The following is a 14,844-nucleotide window of genomic DNA, read 5'->3' on the forward strand; positions in this document are numbered from 1 at the left end:
CAACTATAGTCCTCAAGGTAGGCTTAGGAAAAATGTTTTACTTTAAGAATCTTAACCAGGCCAAACAGAGGAGGAGAGATTTCTCCTGCTCCCTTACGAAAACTGCTGCAAACACCTGTCTTCACAAAAGTCACTGTCCTGCAGTGTTTGTGTTGTGGCTTTCTGTTCTGAGGACACAGTACGTTCTGGGCAAAAAGTGTCTTTTCTGCATGGCTGGGCAGTGTTTAGAAAAATGGGAGCCTAAATTCATTGAGGACCTCTTGGTAAATCTGTATGACAAAAACGGTATTAAATCCAGCTCTTTAAAAACTTTCCACCAAACACTATGGTGAATCTTCTTTTGATTTAGCCTTAATGGATACTTTTACTTGCAGATAATTGTAAAATGCACCAAGCTTTGCTACCTTCACTACACACAGCCTAATATGTATCATCCAGCGGTGCAGGTTTAAGCTCACTGTAAGACAGAGAAGCTGGTTTTAAGTCTCTTGGCTGCTTTGCATTCGGAGCACAACCCATGTCCTGTTCTGATGTTTCTGAAAAACAAGCAGCTCTAAAGGGTAAGGCTCAGCTGAGCGTGAAAAAGGTAAAAATAACCAGAGCCTTCGTTCAAAGAACACTCTAAAGTGGTCTCATCTGCTGCAGCAATTTGCCTTATTGTTGCTCTAAGCCTCTACTAGACACTGAGAAGTTCACTGCAGAATTACAGATCTGGTATAGAAGATATGAAAGCCCTTAAAAGAGGCACAGTTTTTCAAACAGATTTTCTGACAAACTGATTTTCTGACAAAATCTGTTGAACATGGCAGGGCAGGTCAACGAGCATCACATTTACAGAATGGTTTACACTTCCTTTATGATTTTCATAATAAGCACTGCTGTATTATTTCACAGGATGAAGAAGGGTGCACAGAAGGCACTCAGAAACTCAAGTAGCTCAGAAACACAAGTGGAAGGGCCAGGGTACTTTTTTTCTACAATACTTAAAAGATGCATTGAACTGATACAAGCCCTGTCTCCGTTCGCCTGCATTTCAACATAAATAAAACTCCTGAGCCAGGAATTTATCCCTCTTTCCTCTAACAAGTCTGGCATAACAAAAAACTGTGGGAAAGGGATGTTGTTCTTTTTGTTTAAAATAAATATATAGCGTGTTTAACATAATTAAACAGCTGGGGGTTCGTTTTTCTTTCTGTTTTTTTTTTTGGGGGGGGGGAGGGGGTGGGGGGTGGAGTTTTGTTGTCTTGTTTTTTTCCCTCTCTAGCAAAGAGGTATGCCCTGTTAGCTGTTATGCTACTGCTGAAAACTCTTGTTTGCAGGAGAACAATTAATGTCTTGGTTGCATTTCTGCCAAACACTGGATTTCATAGAATCATAGATTTGCTAGGAAAGGACCTTAAGATCATCTAATTCCAACCCCTCCGCCATGGGCAGGGACACCTCACACTAAACCATGTCACCCAAGGTTCTGTCCAGCCCGGCCTTGAGCACTGCCAGGGAAGGAGCATTTACTACTTCTCCAGGAAACCCATTGCAGTGCCTCACCACCCTCACAGTAAAGAATTTCTTCCTTGTATCTAACCTGAACTTCCCTGTTTAAACCCATTACCCCTTGTCCTATCACTACAGTCTCTAAAGAAGAGTCCATCCCCAGCATCCCTATAGGCCCCCTTCAGATACTGGAAGGCTGCTATGAGGTCTCCACGCAGCCTTCTCTTCTCCAGGCTGAACAACCCCAACTTTATCAGCCTATCTTTATACAGGAGGTGCTCCAGTCCCCTGATCATCCTTGTGGTCCTCCTCTGGACTTGTTCCAACAGTTCCATGTCCTTTTTATGTTGAGGACACCAGAAAAAGCACACAGTGCTCCAACTGATGTTTGTGAGGTAAAAGCACACTTCAGGTTATCATGAAGAAATTAAGGGATATTCAGATGCCCAGAGAGCCGAGCAGGACCGTGAGGAGTACTCAGACACTGAAACCGCATTTTCCAGAGCTGCCGTTCGCTCTCACAGGCCTCGGGACTACCCCACGGCCACAGCGCGCGCCCCCAGCGGCTCGCCTCTGCTCGGTGTGGGCCGCGGTGTGGCGCGCGGCACCGCCCCTCCTCCGCCGGCCCAACGGCTGCCCGCCATGCTTCGCCCCGACTGCAGAGGACGGAAGCACGCGCTCTGCCGCTGAGGCGCGAGCCTATTGACTGGCGGGCTGGGCACGTGACTTACCAGCAAGTGCACGTGGCCGTGGCCTTACTAGGGGCCTAGGAGGAGCGGCGCCATTTTCCTTCTGTGCAGAGCGGGGGCGGTGCGGAGGTAGGTGTGGGGTTCTTCCTTTCTCTCCTCCTGGAGAATAGTCTCTAATGTGACAGAGGACAGTGAGTGAGTGCTGGGACAGGCAGGCTTAATGGTGTCTGCTGTGTGGGCGCTGTGGGACCCACAGTGGGGGGCAGGCAGAGGTTGCTGCTAATTTATTTTGCCTCCTGCAAGCAGATTTGTCAGGCCACAGCATGAACCTAGAAGACTGGAATGCAGAGATGGGGGATGAGGCATCACCAGTCCTTCCACCCCTGGAGCAGGTATGGGGTGGCAGCTGTTGTGCTGTAGCATGTTTGCTTTTCCTCCCCTTCCTTTTTTCCTTCCATCCCCAAGCCTGCTGCCTGGACAGTTGGTGGGCTGAGGTCCCTGTAACTCGTGAAGCACTTGTTAAGTGGAGGAACTTGTTCTTAACTTTTGTGTTGAAAAGACTGCATTTTCTTAACAAATAACTGCAATTTTAGTCTCTGAATGTTTAGTTGCCCTGCCTCCCTGGAGGTTCTGGGACCGTGGTCGTTGTGACCAGTTAAGTGTTACTCTTCCACCTGCTTAATGCTGGCTGTCCGTTTCCATTGGGTCGTGAGAGGATGTGTCATTTTTGGAAAAGTGTATTTCATGAAAGTGGCACATACTAGTAAGTCATTACTTAGGGTCTTTGGACAAGGAGTTGAGTACCAGTGTGGGTAGGCTAGTAGACTAGCAAAGGCTGGAGAGAAAGTAAGAAGAACTAGTTGGAGATCAGTGGTAAGGGGTATTCAAAGGGCTCTGTAACTACTGAAAGTGGTGGTTCCACGTGCCTGCCGTTTTCCCCTTCTAATAGATTCCCTTATGTATGTCAGATCTTTTGTTTCTGAAGTTGTAGGTAAACTGAGAACAGATCACTGGTTTTTGAGTGTTAGTAGGCTGCAATTTCTCACACAAATCAGGTTGGTTTGATGGTTCTTGTTACTGTCTGTTGAATAATGAAATGGCAGTGGTAGAACTGTGTTACTAAAGACTAGCAGAACCATGTTTTTTAGTTATAGTTTAGTTCTTAGATATGGGTTTGTTACCTAGCTGGTAACTAAGTACCTACCACAGAGCCACTTGTTTTCCTCTGCTACCTTGCACCCTAGTGATATGGGGAGGAGAACTGGAAAACAAAAGGTAAAAGGTTGAGATAACTGTTTAATAATTCAAATAAAATACATTGAAAAAATACTGAAAAATACTTAAAAGATATTATAGTATTGTTTTGAACAATAGATGTCTGTTGACAAGGTGACAAAGCTGCTGCCTACAAAGACAGAGACAGAAGGTAAATTAAACTTAATTAGCTCTGCGTTAGCTGTATATAATATGGTTTTGGTGACATTCAGATGCAAACAGTATGCCCTTTAGTATACCAGAGAGTAATAAGTGAACACAAGAGTCTGAGAAGACTGCATCTTGGTGCAGTAGGCAACTTGTTTTAAATGCAAGACTTAACAACTGTATTTGTTGTGTTTGGGCTGGGTTTAACATGAAGTTGTGTTTTTTTTTCTCTCTGTAGGCTAGCTTCACTGAAAGACCAAATAGCACCTCCTCTGACTTCAGTCGAAGTGTAGGCTCATTGGGTATGTAAAAGGCACTTTTACAGACATTTTGGGGGAGTTGATCTCTTGAACAGTTTAGGAGATTAAAAAAGCGCACAGTACTATTGTTGTGATATTTCCATGGAGTAAGCAGGTAACATAGTGAGCAGACTTCCCTCTTGACCCTCAACCCTTCTTATTTATTGCAGGTATGTGTTGAATACAGCATATGATTTCTAGTAAGAATCAGTAGGTGTTACCTCACAAGTGTTTCTAAACATGAACTGTATTGAAAATAAGTGTTATTTGCAATGTTTAGCAGTTCTGGTGATACCCTTTTTCACAGATGTGTTGAAAATAGGAAAAGGTCAGATGAAGTTGTAGAAAGGAAATCCTAAAAATACAAGACAGAACATTAATGTTTGGTATCAAGTTTCTGTAAAGCACTCTTGATTTAATGAACTTAATGCCTTTATAAACTTGAAGTTTTACATACAAAAGTTAGAAGAAGTTTAGATTAGGAGGCAGAAGTTTTAAATATGCCAAGCCAGAGTTGCTGCTGAAGGAAACAGCAGACGTGTTTTTTAGGTCTCCAGGTTGCTAGCTACAGTAGTAGGTGGCACAGAACAAATAGAAAAGGCAGTGCTTGTGAAGAGAACTTGAATTGCAAGTTACGTAGAAGTGAGTCTTGATGCTTCATGGTTTGTTTGTTCCAGCTCTTTCTTTCTGACTAGCTGTCATCCCTGGTATATTTCCGTTACACACTGCAAAAGTAACTTGTTTTCTGATTTGTGCCTCTTGTACTGAACTCATGGCAGGGAGGACTTTTCTGCTGAAGATCTTGCTTTCACTGTCATCGTCAACCATTTATTCTTTTCCTGAGCTGTGCATATTTTGCCATTTTAGATCAGTGTGAGCAATTTCAGAGTGTTTGTTTTGATTTAACCCAATCTTTCTGATGGCTCTTAGATGAGGGGAGCTCTACCATTCAAGCACAAGTAGTAATACTGAGATGCTTTACTTATGCTGGTTATGAGTAAACCTTATTTGCTGTTTAAATAAAGAGTTAAAAAACTAAAGCTGCTTGGGAAGTCCAGAGGTGAGGCTTTCACTTCATAAGATTATGCCTCTTGTCTTGACCTTGTTTAAAAGGGTACATCAGCATTAGGGGTTCTTTCCCTACAACATGATGGAAAAAGGTGTTCTTTTATTTTATTTTTTTTTTTTCCTCCAGAAAAAGCTGCATGGGCCTTACTTTTTTCTTTTCTTGCAAAACTTCTAATTTGTTAGATCATGCTTCAGCTGATCCTTAAATTAAGCTCTCATGAGTTGCTTTCTTGTATGCAGTGGACTTCTAGCTGCTTTCTTGTATGCAGTGGGCTTCTAGGCTTGGGACATAGCTTGCCTGTTTGACACTAAATGGCACGAGTAGAGCTAGTGTATGCAAGTTAAAACTCTTAGTTTAGTTTTTTTCCTTGAAACAATAGTAGTAGTACTCTTGTGTAAATACTTGCAATAAGGGTAAGCTAAAAGTAATATTGCATACTTGGGAATTATATTTTTGTAAGGAAGACATATATATATACACACAATATCAGGATTTAATAGCTCTTACTCAGTGATATGCTCATGCAGTGCTAGTTTGTGATGCCAGTGAACTGGGAACAAGGATTTATTCTATTCCTTTTAATCTGTCAAATACTGCTTGAAAGCTAGTAAATTTACAGTGGTAAATAATAACAGTGATGAATTAAACACTAGCATCCAGTACTTCTACAGTTCCTGTGAGACCAGTGAGCATGAAACCTATATAGAATCAAGCTTCGTGAAAAGTCACACAGTAGGTAAATAATAATTCTGAAAGTTGCTATTTTACCAATCTTAATGGGTTGGTTTGCAAGTAACAGTGTGGTCTACAGTCAATTTCGTGTAAGTGCTAAGCATAGCAGACTTGACTGAAGAGTTATTGATTCTATTCTGTTCGCTGTCTGTAAATCTGTGTTGTTATCCAGCATGTTTCATTAGACAGAGGGCAGCATGGTGGAGAAACTTACTGAAGCAGGTTTACTGATCAAGTATTTTGTTGACACGCATGTGCTTTCCAAAAACTTTGCATATTTAATTAACGCAGTATGATTAAGTTATGAAAATTTCAGTGGAAGAGGAGTGGTGGAATAAGGGGGGAGTCTTCACCTACTTAAAGGCAAATAGACTTGGTCAGTGAAAGCCAGTCTATTGTAATAAGCAATAAAAATAGCAGTTTAAGTAATTGGGGTGGGTTTTTTTCTGCTTGTGCCATTTAACGTGAGTATCAGAATCTTTTATACAGTGTTTGCCCCAAACTACTCACATCTTCCAAGTGAGCAGGAACTCCGAACATTGTTCAGACTATAAATGCAGCAGTTTAACATTTCCATTGTTGTACAAGCCAAGTTTCTTAATTGAGTGTATTGGTAATGTACCAAATGTAATCAGTTTTCTTTTTTCCTTTATGACAAGCTCTTGTACACAGGTGATCTTTAAGGTGTTTATCTTGTTGCAGAATGTACTGATGCCTAGGTTTTTTTTTAGGGGTATCTATATCATTCTGTAAAGCACTTTTTACTTGGAAGGAAAAGAGTGAGTTTCCATGATGTGTCATATATTTGTACATCATGGTATTTTGTAGACTTAGTGTTTTGATTTCAGATTTCATAACTTTATTATGGTTACTTGTGTACCCTGATCTTGACTTTGATACTGCAGATTATGGAATTTCTGTTTTAGAGAGTCACTCAGGTTGGAAGGCCGTCTCTGGAGACTGGCTGGTCCAGATCCTTCTGTAGAGGAGGGTCAACTCTAGCAGTTTGCTCAGGACCTTGCCTAGCTGAGTTTTGAATTTCTCCAGGGTGGAGACTGTGCAGGTGCTCTGAGCAATTTGTCTAGTGTTTAACCATACCCATAGCAAAAAGGTTTTCCTTACGTTAAAATGGAATGTCCTGTATTTCAGTTAGTGCCTATTGCGTGTTGTCCTCTTGTTGGCTATCAGGGAAAAGAATCTGACTTTTCATCTTCACTCGCTTTTGTTAAGATGTAAGATCCTTTGAGTCTTCTTGTTTCCAGGCACAGCAGTTCCAGCTCTCAGACACTCTGTGTTCAACAGGTGTATCAATCTTTTCTTTGTCTTTGTGGTTGTTTGCTGGACTCCCCAGTGTCTGTTTTGTACTGAACAGCCTAGAACTGAATGCAGCACTCTAGATAAGGTGTCACCTGTGGGCAAGAACCACCTGCCTCCACCTGCTGGTAACATTCTTCCTAGCTGTTGGCCTTCACTGCTAGGGCACATTGCTGGCTTACGTTCAGCTTAATTTCCACCACGGCCCTCGTTTTTTTTTCTCATCAAAGATGTTTTCCAGCTGGTTGTCTCCAGTGTGTACTGGTGCCTGGAATTATTCCTCTGCAGGTGCAAGATTTTTCATTTTTCTTTGGACTTCAGGATTCTTGCTTCAGATTGCTTGCCTATGTCTTTGTGAGTTTCCTCTGAGTGAAACAGCCCTGTGCTATGTACTCGTTTTGTGCATCTGCAGGCTTGGTGAGGGACAAATCAGTCCCATCATCCAGGTCATGAATGAAGATGGTAAACTGTGTTGACCCCAGTGTGGCTCTCTGCTAGTGACTGGCTTCCAGATGGAGTTTGTGCTGCTAATCACAACTCTTGGAACACGGTTGGTTCAGCCTACTGAATCAGTCCTCCTAAATGTCCGGTTATCTAGGCTGTGTGCTTCATTGTTTTTTATGTGAAGATGTTATGGGAGACAGTATCAAAAGCCTTACTTTCTTGTTTTCCAGGTGCTTTTGGAAGACCTAATAGAAATCAGCATATGCAGGATCATTTTGGAGGGTATTCTAGAGATAGAGGTAGGTTAGATGGTTAAAATTTGTTGGTCTGGGAGTGATTAAGCCTTCCTTTTGGATAAAGCATTTAGAATGGAGGATCTTGCAACTGGTGTCCAGGTGTGGAAACTCAAATTTTACTGGGTTGGTAACAGTACTGTTGCTGAGAGGTGCTGTTCTTCATAGAAAACAGTAGTTGCACCTGTCCTAAGCTTTGTAATTTTGATACATTTTCTTTGCCTTATAAAACAGCACCTTTGTCATGTGATTGTTTTTTTTGCTGTGTAGGAGCTAGGCTACAGGTCCAAGGTGCCTTTCGGCCTGAATGGTTCTGTAATTTTACTGTTGGGCTTAAAAAGCCAAGCATACTCCAGCAAGCCTATCTTGAAGTCAAATACAGCTTTGGATGTAGCTTTGGACATTGATTCTTTTTTCTAATTATAGGTAGTGGTGAATCTCTGAACAGATGGTGTCAGCCAGTGAGTACATTTGGTAGCAGAAGGAATTTTGCCAACAGAGGTAACTTTCCGGAGTGTCTGTAATTCTAATGGCTAGTCGTATTTGATGCATTAAATTTTTCCTGTGGAGTTACTCAGTTCTGTTGTATCAGAGTCAGGTAAGTATTTTATGAGTTGGAAAATCATATGCCTGGGTTACCACTCATTATTTTTCTGCATAATGTAGGCATTCAGTATCATCTCTTAGTTTTGACTGCATAATACCACCACATTTGCTAGAAGGCAGGACTCAGCATTGTTTTGTTCACCTCTTGCTTTGCTTCCATTTTTCTTGGAGAGGTGTATTGTTCTGATAATTCTGTTGAGTCATAATGTAATGCAAAAGGCAGCTGAACATTAGTATCCATATACATGCTATGGGAGGGAGTGTACAAGTGCTCTCCAGAGGAAGATTTCAAAGCTTTCTTCAGGTTCCATAAGGCAATATTTAATACCTGTGCTCTTACTGCTTATAATATCAAGTGCCACTCTGGTATGCACTGCACATTGAAGTGCTTAGTAATTGGCAGTGCGGCAGTATTGCTGTACATGCTTCCACCAAGTATTATGGGAAGCACATGGGACAGTGGAAGCTGCTACCACTTAACGTGTCTAGATCGTTCAATGGCTGTAAGTGGAACAGGTTATGAAACAAGGGAGATGGAAACTGATACAGGCACTGATACTTCACTTTTCCATATGTTTAGACAAATCGCTTAGTTCTGTTGTACTTTTAATCTGAATTCATAAAATCGGGGCTGTGAGGAATAATTGCCAGATAAAAGGCATTTGATCTGCCCATGCAAAAACGGGCAAATGAATTTGCTGTGTACTGTGACGTACTGCAGGTTTTCAAGAAAGGAATGCTGTAGAAAATTCCAGTACACAAAATAGAGGTTTTGGAAGATGTCCTGGTGGCCTTGGACGAAGTGAGAGTAAGGTTTTTATTTTTTTTCTATGCTGAGTGATTTGTGTGGCAACAACATATAACCAAGGTTTGCTTGCTTCTTGAAACAAGTACAAAGGTGGAAGTTATGTTGAAGCTTCTGTTCTTCAGCAGTGTTGTAGAACGTGGATGGCATCTTCAAAAAATAATATTACTGCAAATAATACAGCGTGGATTAGATTTACAAAGAATGTTTAAGTTTTTGCAGTGTAGAGATTTTTAAGTAAATGGTACTAGCTTTTGGCATAGTGTTGTATTGTGCTAATTCTAGACACTATATCCACTACACTGTTTATTACTTATAGATATTAAAGGTGAGCAAAGAGAAAGACCCCAGTCTGGCACTTTCTTTGGCTCTACGGGAAGAGGAGCATTTGGAGGTGCAGGTGAGACTTTTTAGTAGGGTAGTAAATCTGTCAGATTTCCTCACTGTAGATTTTGTGGCAATGCAGTACCTTCTTAGCTTTGCTAAATGCTGTCTCTGTGATTGTTCTCCCTGTCTGAATTAAGAACATCTTGCAGATGTTAGGTACCTTGCATGCCAGTGCACACAAGACAGATTTGTCACTTGGATAAATTTTAGAAATCGTATTTTCAAAGCTGTTGTCTCCTGTAATTTCTTTTTTACCTTAGTCCTACTGCTACTGGGTCAGTTAATGCGCAGTGAAGCAGAGCTGCTAACCCCAAAATACAAAGCAAGTCTTTAAGAGGGCTCTCAGTTTCAAAATATTCGCTCTAGACTTTTTCAGCCCCTCATAAGGGAAGTGTTTTAGGTTTGTCTGGGTTACTTTACTGAGAATAAGGGGTTTAGATCTGAGAGACCAGCTCTTTCTGATGACATTATTTTAACGTTTTGGGTTTTTGCTGCCCACAAAGGAACTTCCTCTCATTGTCTTCCTTTGCCACTGGTGTTACTGTAACTTGTAACTCATCTGTTGTGCTACTTAGAGCATAGTAGTCTATCACTTGCACAAGTCCCAGAGTTAAAATTAGAAATACCATTAAACCAGTTTTATGGATAGTGGATGGCTGATATTCTCAATGTGGGAACAGTTTATATGATACTGGTAAAGAATTTTTCATTGTAGTAAAGATAGAATAATAAGTGTGCATTTTCAGAAGCGCTCTTTAACATCCAGAGAGCAATTGGTTTGCCTCTGTTGGACTTAGTTCAAATTAAGATTTTTAGATTTTTAGTTCAAATAAGCATTTGGTTCAGAAGCATTAAGTGTTTATACAGGCAACATGTTAATATTCGTAGCGGACATAACCGCATCCTTAATGCGGTATAGTAATTCCTTTCGTATAATCATTGTATGAAATACTGGTATGTGAAGACTGTCATGGATATTGGTTGGCAACAGTTGAACTAGTCTGTGGAGATATTAATGTGGAAAGATAATTCTTCATAAAGAGGGAACTGTGTTGTTTTATAGTAAGAGGTGTGTCTGGATCTAGCAAAGCAACAGAGCAGGCACTGCTAGGTTGTTGTGCTGCCTCCACTTCTGGATAGCGTTCTTGTCACTCTGACAGAATTTGTAGAGGTAGCAAAGGTAGGGCTGTGTTGGGCTTTCTTAAAACAGTTATGCTTTTTGTAATTAGAGATAACCGTGTAAGCGTCTTATCTTCAGATGGAAAAACAAATATTATAAAGTGATTACATGCACTGTATGTTGCATCTTTACTCAGATTCTCTGTTACTCTCCTGATGAAACTGTGATTTTATAGAGTTGCTTAGATTCTTAGATTTTCTCTCAAATGAGTTTTATTCCTATAAGGAATAATGTATGGAATGGTTTCTTTAACAGCAGCTTCCAAAGAACACAGTGAAGAAATAGGATCTGGAAGAGGTGAGTAGCTTCTTGGCAAGTGACATGCCAGTTTTAATTTCTTTTCATCTTGAGGAACATTCTGTTACAGGAAGTTGCTGAAAGTGATTAGGTAAAAAAAGAAGGTAGTGATACGGGTAAATGCAAAACATCTCAAAACTTTTCACTTAACATAAACTTCGTGTGTTTAAAATTCATTCATCTTTAAATTACTGGAGACCATAGTGGTGGTTGTCACTTAAAGAATGACTAACATTTTGGAATGGAGTGCTATAGAATTCCTTTATGCTGGCTGTTCTTTCCTCATAATGGTAAAGCTTATATACCTGAGACACAAGTGTTAGAGAATTTAATTGGCAGTGGTATAGGAATCTGAGTGATGATAGTCATTAAAGCAAACCACAAAGGAACAGTAGATTCTCAGTTTCAGATGCTGTTTCTGGAAAACGGGCTCCATGTGTTTTACTGAGTAGAAGCTAGTAAACAGCATTTCATGATCTGTGAATGCAGGAGATCAGGTTCCAGTGTGTGATAAATGACTTCGGCATGTATTGAAAGTCTCAGCTGGGACAGTCTATTAAATGATTACTTGCCTGCGGTGTTTTTTGCAGATGACTTTAGCCTTATTTTGCCTTTCTCTTACACTTGAGATTAAAAAAAGACTAATAGTGAATTTCTGAATTCATATGAATAATTTTGGTTCCTGAGCCCTCCTCATTTGAGATCCCTGTGATTGTGAGCATCAAATAATTAACTTTTGTTGTGGTTTAAGCCCAGCCGGCAACTCAGAACCACGCAGCAGCAAACTTACTTCCCACCCTTCCTCCCCCAGCTCCCAGAGGGATGGGGAGGAGGTTCAGAAGAATGTAACTCCCACAGGTTGAGATACAAACAGTCCAGTAACTAAGGTATAACACAAACCCACTACTGCTACCACCAATAATAATGATGGCTTGACTTCACGAACGAAGATTTGGGAAGGGCTTTACCCACACTTACTGCAAGTATGCTGATGACTAAAAAGGCCAATGTGGGGTAGGCAAATCTGGTTGCAAAAAGCACAGCGAAAGGTCTCCTTCGGTGGTATAGGTGAGGCACGATTCTTTCTACCTTTTCTCCTCAAGACTAATTCTGCATGTGTTCTCAAAAGGAGACAGCAGTGTTACATATGATGTGTCTCCAAGTCTCCTGGTTGGAGGCCAAGGTGGGTCACTGATTGTAGTCAAGACGGCCAAGGTTGAAGTATTGTTTCAGAGAGTCTATATAAAAAGTGTCTTTGGGGCACTTTTCTTGCAGCAGCCAGTGGTGAGTTCACTGTAAAACACAATCTTAGGGAGGCAGTAATCTTTCATCCTAGAGACGTGCCCTGCCCAGCGCAGCTGTGGTTTCAGCCATATGGCCTCGATACTGGTAGTCCCTGCCTGTTCAAGGACAGTAACATTTGACATGTAGTCAGTCCAGTGAATGTTTAGAATTGTATGGAGGCAGCACTGATGGAAGTGTTCGAGGAGTCGCAGGTGATTACGGTAGATAACCCATGTTTCAGACCCATATAGAAGAGCAGACAGTACAATGGCTTTATAAACACTAATCTTTGTATTTCAGGTGTTCATTGCACCAGATTCTTGTATGGAATTTTCCAAAGGCTCTATATGCCTTTGCTATTCTGTTATCTATCTCTTTGTTGATTGTGGCATCCGAGGAAGTAATGCTTCCCAGATAGCTGAAGTGCTGAACTGACTTAAGCTCTGGCTCACCAATGGTAATGTAGGGATGATGGTAATCTTCTTGTGGTGCAGGTTGGTAGAGAACTACTGTCTTCAAGCTAACTTCAAGCCCAAGAAGCTCAGCCGCCTTCGCAAAGCAAGATGTTAAGCGCTGCAGAGCTGCTTCTGTGTGGGCAGCAAGGGCAGCATCGTCAGCAAAAAGCAGTTCATGGACAAGGTGATACAGGGTCTTAGTGTGGGCCTTCAGTTGCCTTAGAATTGAACAGGCTCCCATTGGTACAATATCGAATATAAATGCTGTTTTGTTTGTTGATGTCTACCGTAGCCCTTTGGAGCATCGTGCTGAAGAAGATTGTGGATAAAGCTGGTGTGAGAACACAACCTTGTTTCACACCGTTGGTTATTGGGAAGGGCTCAGAGAGTGCATATGTGACTTGGCCTTGCTGATCCTCTTGTAACAGAATAATCATTTTGAGGAACTTTGAGGGAAACAACCTAATCGTTCCAAGATCAGCCACAGGCCTTTTCTGCTCACAGTGTCAGAAGCTTTGGTGGGGTCAGCCAGAGTTACATAGAGCCTCTTATTCTGTTCTTAGACTTCTCTTGCAGTTGTCTGAGAACTGTGGTTCTGTCTGTGGTACTTCTGTTAGCTCTGAAACCACGTTGACTTTCAGGTAGAAGTTCTTCTGCAGTAGTGGGTACTAATCTGTTCAAGAGTATTCTTGCAAGAATTTTTCCAGCAATGGAGAGCAGTTATACCTCGGTAGCTTGAGCAGTCTGACTTTTCATCTTTTATTTTATACAGAGTGATGATGATTGCATTGTGAAAATCTGATGGTAATTTACCTTGTTCCCAACAGCGCACAACTAGCTCATGAAATTTAGCATGAAATGCTTGGCCTCCATGCTTCCAGTTTTCAGGTGGGATTCCGTCTACCCCAGCTGCCTTGCCAGTTTTCACCTGCTGTATAGCCTTAAGAGTCTCACCTGTGGTAGGGGTTATATCCAATTCATTTTTCATCGGATGTTGTAAAATGTGCTGGATTCCTCTGCCTTGGGACTACACAGCACTAAAGAATGTTTGAAAATGTTCAGACCAGCGATTCAAGTTGAAGATCTTATCTGTAAGAAGTGTTTGGCCATCTGCACTAAGTAAGGGGCTTTGAACCTGAAATGTGGCTCCATACACTGCTTTCAGAGCCTCATAAAATCCTCTGTGGTCACCCAGATCTGCGCATAGCTGAGTCTTCTATGTTGAGCCACCAGTAGTTCTGGATGTCTCGAAGTTTCTGTTGGAGTTTGCTACATGCAAAATGAAAGGCTGCTTTTCTGACATGGCAAAATGGCTGAACGAGGTGTGCTTGGTGGGCAGATCTCTTCTTTGTCAGCAATTCCTGGACCTCCTGATTGCTATCATCAAACCAGTCTTTGTTTTTCTTTAAGGAGAACCCAAAGGATTCTTTGGAGGACTGCAGGATGCTATTTTTAATATGTTGCCAAAGCGCTTCAGGAGAAGAATCTATAAGATGGTCTTCAAGCCTAGTTTGACGGTTAGCTTGAAAGATTACCCTCACTGTGGCTATTTGAAGATTATTGAGCCTCCTCCTGGGAATGCCGCCTCTCTTAGGTTTGGCCTTAAAGTGAAGGTTAAGTTTGCAACACACAAGGCGGTGATCTGTTTGACATTCTGCACTAGGCATCACTTGGGTGTGACAGACATTGTGAACATTTCTCTGGTGCACTAATGTTAGCGTAAGAACTGACACATAACCACCGGAATGGTTATATGAAGTACTTTATTGCAGCGCTGGGAAACCAGGGGCACGCGCCCAAATCTGGCTTCAACCCCGTTACATTGCGCTCGCAATTTATACACTAAAAATGTTGTCACTAATACATATTCAACACAGATTACATCATTGACTAATACATATGCATCAAGGATTGCCACATCAGTCTATTACGACATCAGCCTCTTCTGCGCTTGCGCAGCTCCCCTCTGGTGGTTGTCCTGATGAAGTAAGGAGTCTTCCTCAGGTCATCCTGTTCACTTTTCTGTTCCTTGGACATGTCCCAGTCATTATGTGGACACCAGCATTCTCTTATTTCA

General features: G+C 41.5%; 1 protein-coding gene across 1 annotated transcript in view; it reads left to right on the top strand.

The window, feature by feature from the left end:
- Positions 1-2,407: 2,407 nt before the first annotated feature.
- DDX4 (DEAD-box helicase 4) overlaps positions 2,408-14,844 on the top strand; it is a gene marked incomplete at its 5' end in the record, with an annotated part of 32,226 nt that continues 19,789 nt past the window's right edge. Inside the window, 7 exons of the mRNA XM_057402704.1 lie at positions 2,408-2,572; positions 3,841-3,904; positions 7,691-7,759; positions 8,180-8,254; positions 9,081-9,167; positions 9,484-9,564; positions 10,987-11,028. Coding sequence (XP_057258687.1) covers positions 2,408-2,572; positions 3,841-3,904; positions 7,691-7,759; positions 8,180-8,254; positions 9,081-9,167; positions 9,484-9,564; positions 10,987-11,028 — 583 coding nt within the window. The remainder of the gene's footprint in view (positions 2,573-3,840; positions 3,905-7,690; positions 7,760-8,179; positions 8,255-9,080; positions 9,168-9,483; positions 9,565-10,986; positions 11,029-14,844) is intronic.

The sequence above is a fragment of the Pezoporus wallicus genome, unplaced genomic scaffold (assembly GCF_028554395.1).
Source record: "Pezoporus wallicus isolate ANWC-B61680 ecotype Strahan unplaced genomic scaffold, APGP_CSIRO_Pwel_v1 contig_2870, whole genome shotgun sequence".
In the NCBI taxonomy this organism is placed as follows: Eukaryota; Metazoa; Chordata; class Aves; order Psittaciformes; family Psittacidae; genus Pezoporus; species Pezoporus wallicus.